This window comes from Tachypleus tridentatus, chromosome 7 (assembly GCF_004210375.1).
Source record: "Tachypleus tridentatus isolate NWPU-2018 chromosome 7, ASM421037v1, whole genome shotgun sequence".
Taxonomy (NCBI): Eukaryota; Metazoa; Arthropoda; class Merostomata; order Xiphosura; family Limulidae; genus Tachypleus; species Tachypleus tridentatus.
The window spans coordinates 148971784-148989954 of NC_134831.1; the positions used below are offsets into that span (position 1 = coordinate 148971784).

The following is an 18171-nucleotide window of genomic DNA, read 5'->3' on the forward strand; positions in this document are numbered from 1 at the left end:
CGAAATATCTGCGAACTCATATCGCTAGAAACCGGATTTCGATAATCGTGGAAGACAGAACACAGATAGCCAACTATGTAGGTTTGTGCTTAACTATAAACAAATGTTGTTGTTGTTGTTTCTTTCAAGTGCGTGACAAAAATTGATAACAAGACAGTCATTAATAATGCAACAGGAAAAACAAGTTAAGCGTTGTTTTAATTCAACATTAAACATTAAAGAAGGACTATAACTATATATGTAAACAAAATAAAAGACTATTGAAATACTTATATAGAAAACCATATGAAACACAGATAGGGTAATGTATTTCAAGCTCATCTTCGTGTCAGTGATCCTTGACCTATAATAGATAAAAATTAAAGCACATATAAAAGTGTTATAATTGATCTGTATCCTTTAGGGTTGTATATATATTAAAGTAGTCCATAGATGAATGTAACATGGTATCTTAGGTTTGTTGCACTTTATAAGATTATTGTTCCTTTGTCGTTGCTTGAACGACTTCTTCCATCTTCCACCGTATTTAGTTTGATTTCCATCATTATGTACTATTGCCTAACACTGCATTTTTATTTTTTTATTTTGTTGTTAAGCACAAAGCTAAACAACAGGATATTTGCACCGTGTTCGCCGCGGATATCTAAAACTCATTTTTAGCGTTATAAGTCCACAGACTTTCCACTGAAGGTTTATAAGTTTTCATTTAAATATGCATGTTGGTTGTGAAATTTCAAGCAAAGTTACTCGAGAGCTTACTAGTTGCCCCTAATTTTAAAAGGGAAAACAGCTAGTCAACAACACCCACCGACATCTCCTGGACTATTCTAATCGAATAGAGAAGTTTGTTCCTTACTCTTACAATGAACCATAACCCCAAAAGGGAGAAAGTAATATTTTTGTTGGCCGAAACGATGTGCAAAACCTAAGATCAACGGGCTTGCAATAATCACTGTGCCATGCTCGGGTCATATATGCTAATTGGTTTTTTTATGATTTCACAGTGATACAAGTCTAACGACTTATAATTTTAAAATTCGAGGGCCGATCCTTGAAACAGCAGCAGCGTAGGTATCCCAATGTACATCTTTGCCCTTAATAAAAATTAACTTATTCGACTAAAAGTATACTTAACAACCTATTAGCTGGAACTAAGAAAAGTAACGGACAAATGAGATATGTAAAATTCCAGAATAAAATTTGTTTTTGAATTTCGCACAAAGCTACACGAGGGCTATCTGCGCTAGCCGTCCCTAATTTAGTAGTGTAAAACTAGAGGGAAGGCAACTAGTCATCACCACCCACCGCCAACTCTTGAGCTACTCTTTTACTAGCGAATTGTGGGATTGACCGTTACATTATAATGTCCCCACGGCTGAAAGGGCGAGCATGTTTGATGCGACAAGGATTCTAACCCGTGACTCTCAGATTACGAGTCGAGCGTCCTAACCACCTGGCCATGCCGGTCCTTCCAGAATAAACTAAAATAATTTTCTTTTCAGTTGGTATTTGTAAATTTATTAGACTAAAAGAGAAATAAACTATATAATTTATCAATTGATACTTAAAAATAACTGAATGAACGTGATAACTCATGATAAGTACAATTCTAGAAAGAAAGAAATGTTGTAAGTAGTTTATCTATACTATGAGATATGATACACAAAACGACACTATGTGATTTCATAAAGAAATAAGCCAACGTGCTTCAGAAATAAACAAATTTGCTTATTAAGTAGACGATGAAAAATATGCCACGAGTTTCCTTCTGATTATATAATGTTAAAAAAGAAAGAAAATATTACTATGAAATTTCCCCCCAGAGGCACAACGGACTCACACCACAAGAAACCAGGTTTTGATACGTGTGGCGCGCAGAGCACAAATAGCCCATTGTGTAACTTGTGTTTAATTCCATCAAATAAAGAAAGTTATGAAATTATAAACGAAGTTTTGGAGTAAATGTGGTGATTTATGATTCAATAAACATAATAACAATTTGTTATTTGAGCAACAGAGAAAGTTAAGGAGTAAAGTGGACATATATAAGTGTGGTACGATTATAAGTAAAGGCCTAGATGTATTGTTGCTGTTTTAAAATATGCAACAAGCCTCATACTTTTCGTTAAATTTGGATGTATAACTGCATATTCACTATTATTTATTTGCTTTGCTTTTCCAAACATCTCTAACGAACTGTGAATTAGGCGAAACTATTCTGTTGCAGTGGAAGTAGCGAAAAAAAATAATACATTAAACCTCTACATATTTTCTTCACTGAAATTCACATTTTTGTCTAAAAAATAAATGATTAAATAAAGTGTTATAGTTACAAAACAGAAGTTGCATTAACAAATAAGTTATTGCTAGAATAACATGAAATTTTACTGGATACGTTCAACAGCCTGAACGTGTCTTCTAAATAAAACACTATTGAAAAAAAAGAAGTCTATTAGAGCCTATAATAGCTTTATTTTATTTACAAAATTGGTTATCTGAAGTGACTGAAGTGGAGACACAATAATTACCTGGCTTTGCTGGATGAGAACTACAAATCTCAAAGTTCTTGACTTGTTTTGAGCTAAAATATATTTTTCAAACTCTCTTTTGGTTTCCACAATTCATTATCTGTTTAATAAATTTGATTCAGGCAAAATAAATCTGTGACATTTATTTTTCCCATGTGATTGCTAAACCATCGATATACTTAGCTTAAATATTACCAACCATAAGATCTATGAGTGAATTCTGATGTACTTTTAAATACGACTTAAAGTGTATCCATTACAATCTAGAGCTATTTTTAATGACATTCAAGGTCTAGAATAGCTGTCAAAGTTATAATGAAGTACACACAAAATACCTAAAAACTATTGCAGGCAAATTCGACAAATGCTACTCTTCTATAGTATATATACTTCATTTTTTAATTTTTTATAAAATTCTAGTTTTTAATACTATATCCAGTTGACATTCTGTGCTGAATTTAGCCCAAGGTGTTACTCTCTATAGCAGGTTGGCTGGAAACCCAATGAAAGGCTGTTACCCGAAACGTTGATTTTCTATCCACCAATCAAATTATTTTAATTTGGTTAGCTTTTCACCAGTGTTATATTTTCTGTTTTACTCTATTCTGATTATAGAAGCTGTTACTATTCCATGAGATGGTTTTCTTATGCCTTATATTAATTTGTATATCTAGAACTACTATGTGACTGCCACTTATTGTATTTTCTGTTTTTTTATTATCCATAAAGTTTTATTAATCAAACTCTATGCCGTGTTCAGTCTCTTTCATTCTATACACAACAAATCACTAAATGTGTTCTTCTACAAATTAGGTTTTCAAATCTAAATATGCAGTTATTGCTTAGATCAGGTAACTGTGCAAGGGTTATCATTGTAATACCCCATAATTAACAATATAAAAATAAATTTTTTAAGTTCCTAACTTTTCTGTCTAATGTTTCATCTTATTCGTTTTTTATTATTATGTAAAACTTGCAATATTAAATGTTATAACAGGTACTTGCTCGGTATGGCCAGGTGGTTGGGGCGCTCGGCTCGTAATCTGAGAATCGCGGGTTCGAATTCCCGTTACACCAAACATGCTCACCCTTTCAACCGTGGGGCGTTATAGTGCGATGATGAATCCCACTATTCGTTAATAAAGAAAAGTAGCCTATGAGCTGGCGATGGATGGTGACGACTAGCTGCCTTCCCTCCAGTCTTTCATTGCTGAATTAGGGACGGCTAGCGCAAATAACCCTTGTGTATGTTTGCGCGAAATGCAAATAACACACCCAAAAGTAGTTAACAAACCAATCTACGTACTCTATTATTTAATTAATTCAAGAGAATACAGTAAGAGACGAAATTATAGCCAATAACGCCTTTTAGAATAAAACTGAATGATAGTACACTCATATATATCAGCAAACTAACAAGTTATGCAAACCAACTCAATTTATTTTGCATAAAACAATAACACAAAAAATTGAATGCATCTTACGAAGAAAAACATAAAAAATAATAGCCAACCAAGTGAAACAGAAATTACGTTAATATTATGTAATGCAAATTCATATACAGAAAAAAAAATGTTATTTGGAATAAAATCAGTAGTTGTAATTGGCCATAACCATAATATAAACAGGATGATACAAGATAACTGGTGGAAATTTAATATAATTTAGCAGGATACATACAATACAGTCCTCTCGGAGAATCAACAACAAGTTTACCAACTTACAATACTAAAATACGGGGTTTGATTTCCTCACTGGAAAGAGTACAGATCTTGTAATCTTGTATATAAAAAACAAACATTTTAAAACTTTAATTACAATATCTTACTTGAATTTTCCAGTGCTCTTAAGACACCAAGAACGTAATAGTTTCAAAAGTGAAAGATAACTTCTGCCTCTCAACTCTATCTTTGTTGGATAAAGGCCTTTGGTCTGTCTATGTCTTTTTTTTCTTTTGCTCAGTTTATCTTGAACCTGATTCAGTACTTTTGATAATCTATATTATTCCTTATCTATTAAAATCTAATTTGATGGTCATTTTCTAATTGGAACTGGACATCAATCCACATGATTGCTTACGCTTGGCAATAGTGTTTCCACTACTTTGACCTGCTGTAAGGTATTGAAGTAGATGAATTCTTGTTATTTAGTTAAGGCCTATAATAGCAATTTTAACTGTTGTTGCTGTTTCAAGTGCTGCTCATACAGTTTGTTTTTGTTGTCAACTGCTTCCTGGACCCTCTTTAGTGGTCTTGGTTTATCTTACGTTGTTATAGAGCTTTGAAGCTATGAGATTTTTGAATGTTTATTATGCAAAAGTTTCATGAAAGGTTTATATAAATGTCATATTTTGTGTGACGATGCTCCTTGTTCTTTTGACAGAACAATAAACCTTTTATTTATGTTAATTTACAGAAAATGTCTATATTTCAAACTTAAATGTCCTGGGTTCCAATGCTGATACTGTAGACTCACAAACGCAAACGAACTTGGCAGGGGTTTAGTTTAGAGGGAGAGAGAAGTCTGAGGAATTCTCTCCTCAACAGAGGTGGTCAGGAACATTGTGATTCCTCTTGGTCCCCGCTCATGAAAGATTATTTACTTTTACGTATAAATTTTCTTGTAATTTTATTTGACTTGTTTAAGGTGATGAAGTGGGATGGGGCATTATGAAAATGACAGGTGAGAAAGTAGGGCTAGACAAAGGCGGCACAAGGAAAGCAGGCCAGGCTGGAGCCCATTCTACAAAAAGCCGACGAGTCATCAACTCAAATGGCACGATTCGGGGCCGGGCAACAATATTGCCTTGGCTGGGATCTAAAGATCCAACGCTTGAGATTTGGATGTGGGGGAAAGCGGGAGTGCCCCGAGAAATCTCACTTTCACAGGACAGACGCCGAATGTTTTACCTGTCCTGTGCCCAGATCTGAAAAAAAAAAATACATATAAACATAAACATGAATATTATGAACTTGAAATACTCGTATCATGAAGTGAAGGTTACATACAGGACATTCTATAGAGTTAATAACGACTTGTTCATGCTTCTGTTTTATTCTGAGGTTTGATATCAAGGTGTGATATAGATGTTTGCATAACATATTTTTGACTACTATTTAAACTCCCTTTGTGGTAAATATGAAATGATTAAGGCTTGTTGTTTGTTTGTTTTTGAATTTCACGCAAAGCTACACGTGAATTATCTGCGCTAGCCGTCCCGAATTTAACATTGTAAGACTAGAGATAAGGCAGCTGGTCATCACCGTCAACTCTTGGGCTACTCTTTTACCAACGAATAGTGGAATTGACTGAACATTATAACGCCTCCACGGCTGAAAGAGCAAGCGTTTTTGGTGTGACGGGTATATAAGGCTTATTGATCAGATTCAAAACCTTTTGGGCTTAGTTGCTTAAAATACCGAATCAAAACAATTTCAAAAACTAAAAGAAGTCGCACATTAGCAGCTACGTAAGACACATCAATATGCATAAAAGTAACCCAAAAATTCAACTATCTGTTGTGAGAAACTACAAATATTTTATGTTAATCATTACCCTGGCAAATAATATAGTTCAATATATTTTTTAATTTGTGAGTGCACAAAATTCCTGCGGTAACATTCAGTTTAATTAGGAGGAGATGTTGAAAATATAGTCCATAAATACCTTAACACAGTTGATGCGCTATAATAAAGTATTCAATGGCTAAAAGGAGAACGTCAAAATGACCTACATAGTGACGTCCAAGTGTGCTAAGTTAATTTTGTATTTCGTAAACATGAGGAGATCTGCATAAAAACACCATTTGTTCCGTTTCTCACGTATAGTTGACCATACATATATAAGTGGTACTTAGAACTAGATTCATCACAAATTATGTAAATCTCTAGTTTGCGCGTAGTTCATCTTTATTAATATTTTTTTTATAATATTAAAGCGAGTTATCCAATAGTCTGTCTGATAGCGTTAGCATGTTTCAACAGTTGTGTAGAAATTCTGAATTTGTTGATCGTGGAGTTTTATATGCTTTCGTTATAATGTAGTTTTTGTATTTGCTATAGTTTGTTGATACATTTACCCGAGTTACACAAGCATATTCTACGACTGGTCTTATGTAGGTTCTGTAAATTATTAATGAGGTTTTTGGTGAAACTCTTTGTTTGTTACCAGTTAGTCTCGCTTTTTTTCCCAATTTCTAATTTTTGTGCCATCAGTGTATGGTATTCAGTTTAATACCGAGTCAAATGTAATCATTAAGAATGTTGCTTACGTTTCTATTTGTAAGAGAGTCCCGTCTAGATATAACTGCGCATAGAAGTTGCATGTTTTGTACGATTTTGTAAATAACATGACTTGTGTGTTGTGCACACTAATATCTATTTCCACTTATTGCAGTACAATTCTATTTCGTTTAGTGGTAGTTGTTGTATATTGCTGTTGTTCCTCATTGCAACATTATCTGCGAACTATGACCAAAAAGTGTGGTTTGGGTCTTTAAAAGGCACATCGCTGATATACATGATAAAAAAATAAGGGTTAAGTACTCCTCAATGAGATACACCGGTTTTCGGAGTGCAGCACTTGGAGTAAGTGCTCTCAACAATTAATCTGGTGCTTCTGTTTTCCAAGAAGTTAATAATTTCTGTGAGAAGTGCCAATCTGGACAGTTTGAGTGCATTCTACTTTACTATATCGAATGCTTTTTTCAACATCTAGAAAGAACGCGAGTGCGCGTTGTTTTTTATATTACATACGTGTATTATTAAAACGTGCCTAAAATATTCATGTTACGTGAGCAGTAATTTCCGTGGCATTCTTTTTAAATGTTCAACATTCCGTAGAATATGATGCACAGTATGTATCTCTGCAGTTTTTGTTAGTTTAAATTTATTTCGCAAATACGTTTTTTTCTATATATATCTTAGTTGCTATTACTTGATGGCTTCAGGAGAACAAATGTAATAAACAAACACATGTTTTAGTAATATCATAGTGATCTTTAACTTTTGTATTGAAACATTTTACTTCAAACTAATACATTAAAAAAAAAAGCACTTTATAAAACTTGATTTGATCTTTACATCATGACATCGTATCAGGTAACTATATTCCCTTACGTGCCTAACTGCCCTATGATTTTCAATTATCCACACCTGCTTCTCAACAATAGTAGAAATCAGGATTGTTTACTCATCCTCTACAGATCAATGCAATTACGGAGTACAATCGTATTCATTGCAAAACCGATACCTACGAGCATGTTATCTTGACATGAAACGCTCCCAAATTCTCAAAGCGCTGAGCAATGTAAAACAAAATGTATGCTGACACTACTTATACAAACAATGGCGGAAGATTATTTAAGAAAATACAGTATTTCAAAACAACTGCTACCACAATACTACAATACACCTAAAGCCCAGCTTATGATTTGAATATCACATACATACAGGGGCGTAGATTTCTTACACCTGATGGGGGGGGGGATGATTTTTGCAACCACTTATGTGGATTGTTCAATTTACAAATTGGTAATCTATGATTAAGTGAACCTGAAAGCTGTAAACATGCAGTCACAGAGTAATCTTGTTGCCACGATACTTGCATGTATACATGTCTACTGACTGATACTTACGAACTATCGCTAAGATCGAAAAGCTTAGAAGCACGCCTATATAAAGATGTACATTTCGGCTACTGAAAAAGCCTACATCTAGGCCTAATTATGTAATTCGATTGGTAAGAACACGAGAATCACAAGAACGAACACACAATTTGTAGGCCTGTGATGAAATAAAACAATTCAACAGACCAAACTGTAAGGGGGGGATGATTGTATGCACCATGCCCCCCACCTAAAATGAAGGTGGGATGTATACCCTCCATCCCCCCAGGATCTATGCCCCTGCATACATATCAATATTTCGCATTCTGACTAAAAATAATCTCATATGTGTAAAAATTAAATATCTTTCACTCTTTTACTGTTGCACAAAAGTTACCTTTTGTTTCAATAGATATTACCTGATAAGATGCAAATCGATAAAATCAATAACACTGACAATATTTTACCAAAACGATGGTAAATTGTTAACATGTATTGCGTTATAATTGGAACACGGATTTACCGCAGAGCAATTGTAAGGTCCACGAATTAGAGGTTCATAAATATCAAGTAACAGAGTATAGAACCTGCGCTTTGTTGATCCGATTGACTTCAATTTAAAGAGAGTCAAGACACAGAAGTGTAAAGCTATGATCTTTAATAACACAAAAACAGAGAGAGGCAAGCACAACAAACTAAAACAGAAGAAGAAGTGTATTTGTAATAAATATGTCGGTCTGGTGATATATATATATATGTATAATGGAACCTTAATGAGGTCTTTCGTTCCAATGCAGGATGAGTCTCTCCCCTCCTACCCCAGTAGGTTAAAATGAAAGAAATTGAAACAATAAAACTAAAATTAACCAAACGTTAAAACAATACAATAAAGTATTGATCCAGGAATCAAAACTTAAAATAAAAGTGTGTGTTTTCTTAAAGCAAAGCTACATTGGACTATCTGCTGAGTCCACCGAGGGGAATCAAGCCCCTGATTTTAGCATTGTAAATCCGTAGATTTACCGCTGTGCCAGCGGGAGAACATTAAAACGAACGAAAACCAAGTTTATAACAGAATCTATAAAGTGTAAATCTTTCCCGCAAGAGAGCACAGTTAATGGCCAATTAGTGAACCAGGCATTTAGAATGAAGAAAATCTAAATATCTACTTAAGTCACAGTGACATGTTTGCAGACTTACAGCGCTGTAGTCCAGGCTTCGATACCCGTGGTGGGAAGAGCACAGATAGTCCATTGTGTTGCTCTGCATTTAACTTCAAACAAACAAACACAAACAAAATATTTACTTAAGAGAATGTTTACATCCCAACCGAACTGAAACATAATACAGAGCATTCGAAAAAAGTATACATTAACCAATGGGGTTACAAACGTAAGTTTTCTTCCTGCACTATGGTATTTTCAATGGTTAAAATGTATGCAATAAAGTTAAATTATTTCTCGTTGTGCTGAAACGTAATCCATTTCAACTGTGTAATCAAAAATGAATAGTTTATTTAAAAAAAGAAGGATTGAACAGTTATTTCATTAGTATCAATACTGTCATTCGACTGCATGTTTAGTGTGACGGGGATTCGAACCCGCGACCTTCGGAGTACAAGTCAAGTGCCTCAACCATCTGGCCATGCCGAGCCATGGCAAAGGTGAAATAGCGATTGATGACCTTCATCCAAGAGCTCGGCCCCATGAAAAATGTAAGCATATTTAACACACATTATGTTTTATCTTTTATATATAATAAACTCGTTTTATGTCCTTTAATAAAAGATAAAACTTTAAAAAAGCGCCATGCTATTTGATTTATTTTAATGAATACATTATTTAAAATTTAAATCAATCTTTTTTTAATTACTGCCTCTTTTTTTCTGCCACCCAAGTGGAATCCCTGGTACGTCACTTATTCGTATTTATCTGATGTTTTTTATGATCGTTTGGCCCGGCATGACCAAGCGTGTTAAGGCGTGCGACTCGTAATCTGAAGGTCGCGGGTTCGCATCCCCGTCGCGCCAAACATGCTCGCCCTTTCAGCCGTGGGGGCGTTATAATGTGACGTTCAATCCCACTATTCGTTGGTAAAAGAGTAGCCTAAGAGTTGGCGGTGGGTGGTGATGACTAGCTGCCTTCCCTCTAGTCTTACACTGCTAAATTAGGGACGGCTCGCACAGATAGCCTTCGAGTACCTTTGTGCGAAATTCAAAAAAAAAAAAAAGATCGTTACATACGCCCAAGTTACGTACTAAAATATATAAAATATGTTCCCGCTATCAGATGAAGCTTTTAAGTCTTTAGCGCAAAAGCAATAAAGTTCCATTCATACGCATTATGGTTTCAAGAAAAGCTGCTTTAGAGAAGAAGAAAAAAAATCTGTAGTATATAGCATGATTTTTATTACTAATCTTATACAAGAGCATGCACAAAGTGGTAAGCAGAGAAGTAATCCCCAATAACTCTGTTTGTACAGATTCTGTTGTTGGTGGGTGAATTGTTTCTTGGTTCTAAGCATATGATTTATGGACATGTGTCAGTATATATATATATATACTAAACATATAATACGTGTGTTTTTAATGTTCCACTTCCATCTTCTTAATAGAATAGCGACAGCCAATGGCTTGTAAGCTGATTATATTCTTCGCTGACTGGCCAAAGTTGTTACACCTCTATACTTCCAGAACAAATCTCCGGTTAGAGTACATGTTAGTGCTTAGGAGAAAATGGTTGTTTGATGATGGTTACTCATCCCTACACTTTCTAAAGCTAATGTAACTTAATAACAGCCCAGTTTTTCCAGTACACAGATGAAACAGTAATGGAGCACGATGGTAATGACTACGATGGGGAAGAAGGTAAATTATATTCGATGTATTATGACGTAAATGTGTTCTAAGGGTTAAAGTCTTTTTCTAGTCTCAGAGAACAAAGAGACTTAAAATATTAAAATCAATGCTTTTACAATAACATTGAAGATGAGGGTAACATTAACATTACTATCATGTCTTGTTGGAATAATTATGTACTAACGATATTACTTTATTATGAATTATTAGACCTTAGCCAACATGTTTATATACAAAAAAATATGGCAGGTTATAATCTCAACCTTAATCCTTATGAACTGTGTAAAAAGAGTTTTGAAGTTTGTTCTGTTACCTAAACGTTCTTGTTTTAGGAAACCTGTATTAATATTCCTAGAACTTATGTATTTAACTGATCCTGAGGGTATTTAATGAATAAACCTCCCCATTTTGTTGCAGTGGGAGGCGTTTCTGGTCAAATAAGCTTATTTTTTTCTTGTTTTTTAACCACAAACCAACGTAAAAGAGTAAAAAGCAAAAATACCGTTGCGATTTTAGTATTTTACATTCTATTTCTGATGCCTGTTGGATTAATTAGCTATTTTACTGCAGTGTAAGTGAATGCGAAGACGTGTTTCACTCTCCAAGCCGTTTATACATACCGATCGTTATTGATGTGACTTAACCTACAATAACTGAACAAACTGTTTTACAGTTTAATAAATATAATAAATACCCATTGCTAAATCAGCAGTTCCACGATGTTTAAACTTGCGTCATCAGAGCGCCGGGGATTTTAATACATTCCTGGAGGCTTTAGGTCATATCAGGAGAGTTCCAAGTTGTGCGTATTATGTGTATAACATTACAGCAAACATAAAACCGTTTAATGTTTTAATATAAACGTGCAATTTACTATAATAACGAATGATGATGACTCATGTCATAACCTGTGTTCTTCTAGTTTAAAACTGTGGTGTTACACTGGGATATCCCTACCTTCACACTATTTTGATTTTAAGACGTTACGAAATTCGAGTAGAGTGTTCAGTGTACTTTTATTATTATTTGTGATAATTAAACTGTGGGCTTTTACCATGTTTCTTTTTTTTTAATTATCAACGGTCCCTGGGACCGAGCTTCCTCTAGCCCCTACCTAAATACGTCACTGGTTTTAACAGTCAGTTACACTGTTATCGAGTTAATTTTAGTTTTGTTGTTTTTTTTTGTACAGGTATGAATTATATTTATAATATCCTACGTCATAAGTCTCCAATGTTATTTACCAATGCCATTTACAAGTTTCACAGGATTGCTTCAGCCATTTGTATACCCTACAATCTCATATTAATTGCTATATTTTTATACATAGACTACTATTTGTAGGAATGAAAAAAAATGGAAAGAAGTAGGTCTGGTGACCGTAATACTAAGTGATATTATCACAGAACAAAACTTGATCATTAAGTCTATTACAACTTATGGAACCGTGATGCATAGCACACGCTTATTAAGCCAAACGTTTTCCTGTGGGAAAAAAAGAAAAAAGTCTGTTAAATTATAAAAATCACTAGGCCTAACTTAACCGCAAATTTTTCTCTCCTTATTCCTCTAACTTGTATACTGCGAACTCAAAAATCAGAAGCATGTAAAATAGCATTTCAGATCCTTGTCTTGTCACTACAAAAGTGCCCTTTTGCTTAATACCAGAATTCGTCAGTTGATTGATTGGTTGTTTTCTTATAAAAAAGCCACATCGGGCTCTCTGCTGAGCCCACCGCGGGGAATCGAATTCCTTATTTTAGCGCTATAAGTCCGTAGACATACCGCTGTACTAGGTAGGGAATTCGTCAGTTGAATAGCGAGATGAGATAAGAGATCATGTGTCCACAATGGCCACGTAACTTAGGTTTAGGGGGATGTGGAAAATGTGTACAGTATTCCCTCGCTATTCGCGGTGGTTACGTTCTTTACCCCCTGCGAATAGCGAAAAACCGCGAATATTGGATGCAGTTTTAAAACTTCTATGTATGAGATTATATACGGTACTAAATGCTTCCCAGACACTTTCTAAAGACACTCTTACTCATTAATACAGTAATAATGTAGTAATATTGCATGCAGTCATGTATTTCACTAATGTAGTAATGATAATGTAAACACATTTTAATTTTGTACTGCAACAATATTTTAATCAAAAAGAAACGTAAGTACAGGAGGACAATAACACCGCATAGTATAGTTACCCATACTGTATTACTGTACCGTAAAGTCATTTTCTATGCGTACAACACATGTATTAGAATTGACAAAAAGTGGAACAAATTTAAAGGCAAACTTAGACAGATAAATACAGTACGCACAGTTCAGGTAATAATAATACAGTACAGTACAATTCAGTAATAATTGTTCGATAAAGACCTCAATCGATAAAACTGCTTGAGAGAGTAAATACAGACATACCCTCGAAAAGCGCTTTTAGTCTCTATGACCTACAAAAACCCGGTTTACCGAGCATTCTTTTATATGCAAAAACGGCTCGTTTGGGTTGAGAAAATATTTTACATAGAAGAGCGAACTATGTTAAAACTACACTGACAAACACCACACCAACATTATTTATAAAATACAATGTGATAACTGCCACGACTTCTATATTGGCGAAACAAGTAGAAAAATGGAAACCAGATTCAAAGAACATAAAAAGTCACCTTCACACGTTTTCGAACACTGCAAGTCAAATAAACACAACATAACCATAGAAAACACTCAAATACTAAATAAAGAAACAAACATAAACAAACGCAAAATTAAAGAAGCCTTACTTATACAACAACTTAAACCCAAAATAAACCAATATAAAGGAACACCTTTATACCTATATTAATATAATAAAATTATATATTCAAACATCTAATACCGCCCTCTACATTTCGACACAGAGTTACACAACCCCTTTCAAACATGTGGTCAGCTTCCGGTCAGTTACCTCTTTCTTTGTGAACCTGACGATGACCGAAGAAGGTCGAAACGTTGAATTTGTTCGCTCTTCTATGTAAAATATTTTCTCAACCCAAATGAGCCGTTTTTGCATATAAATTTCTCAACAAGTGGGTTTCTCGACATCACTGATTACCGAGCATTCGTTTTTATGACGTTATGACGCTAGCTCGGTATATCGGCATACGATGAGATAGGGTTAAGAGCCTAACCCGCGAATATGCGGGGCCGCGAATGGGGAACCGCGAACAGGTGAGGGTATACTGTGTGTTTTCTTACAGAAAAACCACATCAAGTTATCTGCTGAGTCCACCGAAGGGAATCGGACCTCTGATTGTTGCGTTGTAAATCCGTAGACTTACCGCTGTACCAGCAGGGGCAGGATGTGGAAAGAAAACTTTATTTAACGTTTCATTATTATCATAATTGATTAACTAAAGCGAATAAACAATTTTACGTAACTTGTCAATCGTGCAAAATTTATATCAAATAAAATAATGTGTTTGCACTAAAACTGGGCAGTAGTAAATCTGAACTGTAGAAAAAAATCAATAAAATTATTTTTTTCACTTTACATTTGTATTAAGAAGTTTTAAATGATGTATAATCTTCCTCAAATATGTAGATATTATGAAATAATGATATAGGTTGTTTTAGGATATTATTAAAGTGTTTAATTTTCATGTGAATAGCACATAAGTTAAACCCAAAACGTTAGTCCCTGGACTGTCTATCCTAAAATTTGCACTTTGGGGCTGTAGAACTGATATAAGAGCAACTGTTAGATTCCGTTCTATCATGCGCAGGTACCAGATATGTCTTGCGTACTTTTGCACGAAATTCTGAAACAACCAAACTAAAAGAAATAAGTAATATCACTGGCTTAATATCTTTTATACTTGGATAAATATTTACATCTTTTACTTAGCAATATTAAGTACTATGGTTGATAAATACCTGGAAGTGAATCGTATGTGATGCATAAATTTAAAAGACTGAATGTTAATTTTTGGTTATGTTTACTGTCTTTCAACAGCTAACACTGAAGGAAACTAACAAATGACAAAGTGCGTTGCTGACATCTAAAGAACTAAATGTGCCATATGTACTTCTAAACGCTGAGAAAGATCTAAACTAAACTTAAAAAGGCAATACTACAGAAGTATAAATTAATCTCAGAGACACGTATAGCAACTGTAAACTATATTATTAACTTTCTAGGAGGCTTGTTCCAGACACCTCGAAAATGAGCTTCTTTTGACAGCAAGAAAGCTGCTTTTAATAGTTTATTATATACAAAATCACTTATTGTAAAATCTACAGGTCTAGCCAAGCACCCAACTTTGTGACTTTTTCTTACACCATTGAATCTCAAACGAGAGAACGATGCGTAAAAGGGTAAAAAACTGAAAAGGTTTTAAGTTTTCTCCCTTCTAAATTTTACAATGTAATTTGTATCGATATGTCATATTAGTCCATACAAAAAGGTATACTTTTATAAATGTATCATAAAAGAATTTGCACACGTATGCTTCAATTATTATTTAAGGCACTCAACTCGTAACCCGAGGGTTGCGGGTTCGAATCCCTGTGCTCGCCCTTTCAGCCGTCAGGGCATTATAATGTTACGGTCAATTCTACTATTGGTAGGTAAAAGAGTAGCCCAAAAGTTGGCGGTGGGTGATGATGACTAGCTGCCTTCCCTCTATTCTTACACTGCTAAATTAGGGATGGCTAGCGCAAATAGCTCTCGTGTAGCTTTGCGCGAAATTCACAGCAAACCAAACCCAATTATTATTTACAATCTTTTCATATTCTCGATAAAACTACTTATGAATATACTACATCATGCTGGAGAGGCTGATCAATTATTTGACTACTTTTGGTAAGGATATGGATCAAATATGTTGAAATTAGAGTTTTGAGTCCAAATTTCTTGTAATGAGTAAGTATGCCTTTGAGTAATGCCATTTCCTAACACTTTTGATTGGATTTTTTTTTCTCAGTTCAAGAGTTTATGATTCATGTATAACGAAAGAATGCTAATGGAGGAAAATAAAATACATAAAATAATCAACATAGTCCTCATAAAAGCCTGAAATGGGTAGAATAACCTGAATTTCGTAACTCACGCATGAAAGTAGTGAAATCCGTCCAGTTGATATAGATGAGCCAAGATTATAAACAATATAGTTGTGTTATAATTAATTACTTGCATGATGTTTTGCGATGTAGCTTACTCATCATAATGATTATACATTTATATAAGATTTCAAGGAGATGCATAATTTCTAAAACTAATTTTTTTTTTTTAAATTATTCAACAGGCAGATCTTAAACGAAGAAAAATTTGGGAAGCAAAACTGGATGAAGTAACGTAGATCTAGTAAAAGAAAATGGTGCTAAATTTCACTCATTTTAGATAACTTTTTCTAAAACAGCTTTCAAACATGGGACAAAACGCATCCATCACGGTGAAATCCACGCTGGGATGTTTCAATATCACAGAATTTTAATCGGAAGCTGACAAAAGTCACTTAATTCAACCTAATATTGTGCTACGCCTATGATAATTACTGTTAACTGTAGACTACTACATAACGTTTTGCCAACGTTTAAGTTTGGTCTGGCTTAGTAGAGTCCCAATTAAGACCTTATAAATTACACAGAGTGTATCAAATTCTCGTTAATATACCGAACAGCGTTTACATATATTTAAGGCTTTAGTCTGAAGGGAAAATTTAGACCATACGAAATACAACTGAAATTCCCAATCAAATATTAAGCTCAATGCTAGGCTAAACCATTTGAAAATGTAAGCTAGCCTTATTTGAGCTAAGGAAAATTGCAAAAATGAAAATAATTGAAATTTGCTGTGACACTTGATTCAATACATTAAACAAAACATTAAACTTATTTGTCCAAGAAAAATAAATATCTCTCATTAATAACTAGCACACCAACAAACATAAAATATCTATTGCTTTCCTTGAAAACCTTATATTTACATATAGATTTTCTCAATCTTATGAAACTTGTAATAGGCTACAGGTGGACTTGTCATACATTCTAATTGTAGTAATGATATAAACTGTTAACTGGCTAAACTCTTATGTATAGCTATGGGTAAGCAGGTTAGGCTGTAGTCAGTGGAAAAAAAAAACTTTGAAAACTACAGTGCTATAGAAAGCCTAGTCTTATTTTTTAAGTTTTCTTATTTAGGGTTACTGATAAGAAGTGAAATTCTTCGATATTGATATAACTCAGTGAGAAGTTGTAAATCAAGTGATATATATTCGTCATATTTATTTTTCAGTATTTTAAATTGTTTGTTGGAAGTTATAGCCTAAACAATGCACATTGGTAAATCAGAAGCACCAATTCTGCGGGGCAGTGAAATAATATATAAAGAATTTTTGTGGCGAGTAAAAGACATAACAAAAAACATACATTTATTCATGATGATTTAATTTATAATCCACCACTGTCTGAATCCTAACCGTTTTTATTATAATTTGAGCTTGTGCATGGTTAATGATGGGAGTAGATTTTTCAAAAAGTAGTACAATTTGGTGACAAGTAATAAATGGAATGACTGGGCTTCATATTTATTTTTAGAATCCAATTTGTTAGTGAGTAAAATATTTGAGTATTTGAAACTCACAATAGCACTGAAGTTATAACTTGTCGCTGACAGTCCTACAAAAACTGCGTATGAGCCTCTGGGGATACATTCGTGTACACGTGGTGAGGGGACCTACCAGAGAAGGTTATGTAATTCCAGTTTACCTACCTTGGGATCTGAACATCCGCCCAGGAATTTACTGTGCGTGGCGACCTGTAAAGAGGAGGAGGGGATCCTAGTGATTGAGGGATCCAGCCCTAATACATCACTTTGGCCTTGAATTCCAGTGGAAGGGCGGCCTTGGGGTGCCACCCAGGGTGAAATAACAGTGTTGGGCTTTGTTCAAACTGATTAGCTCCATGACTGTTATCGCCATTTTTTCACTAATGGAACTCAAGCTTGCTCTTCATCAGTCTGGCAATACATCAGTTGGACCTGATGATGTTCACTAAGAGATGCTTTGCTATATCTTTTCTGCCTTGTTTGCTACTTTTCTGGTTATTTTTAACTGGATCTGGCAGGAGAATGCTTTTCCTGATGCTTGACATTAGGCTATTGTTCTCCTTTTCTCCAAGTCTCGGAAGGACCTCAAAATTCT

General features: G+C 34.4%; 1 protein-coding gene across 1 annotated transcript in view; it reads left to right on the top strand.

Moving 5' to 3' along the window:
* The first annotated feature begins 10846 nt into the window (after nucleotides 1–10846).
* Nucleotides 10847–18171, top strand: part of LOC143256882 (E3 ubiquitin-protein ligase MARCHF6-like) — an 89766-nt gene continuing 82441 nt past the window's right edge. The window contains exon 1 of the mRNA XM_076514692.1: nucleotides 10847–10999. Within this exon, the coding sequence (XP_076370807.1) occupies nucleotides 10963–10999 (37 nt within the window). The 5' untranslated portion in view covers nucleotides 10847–10962. The remainder of the gene's footprint in view (nucleotides 11000–18171) is intronic.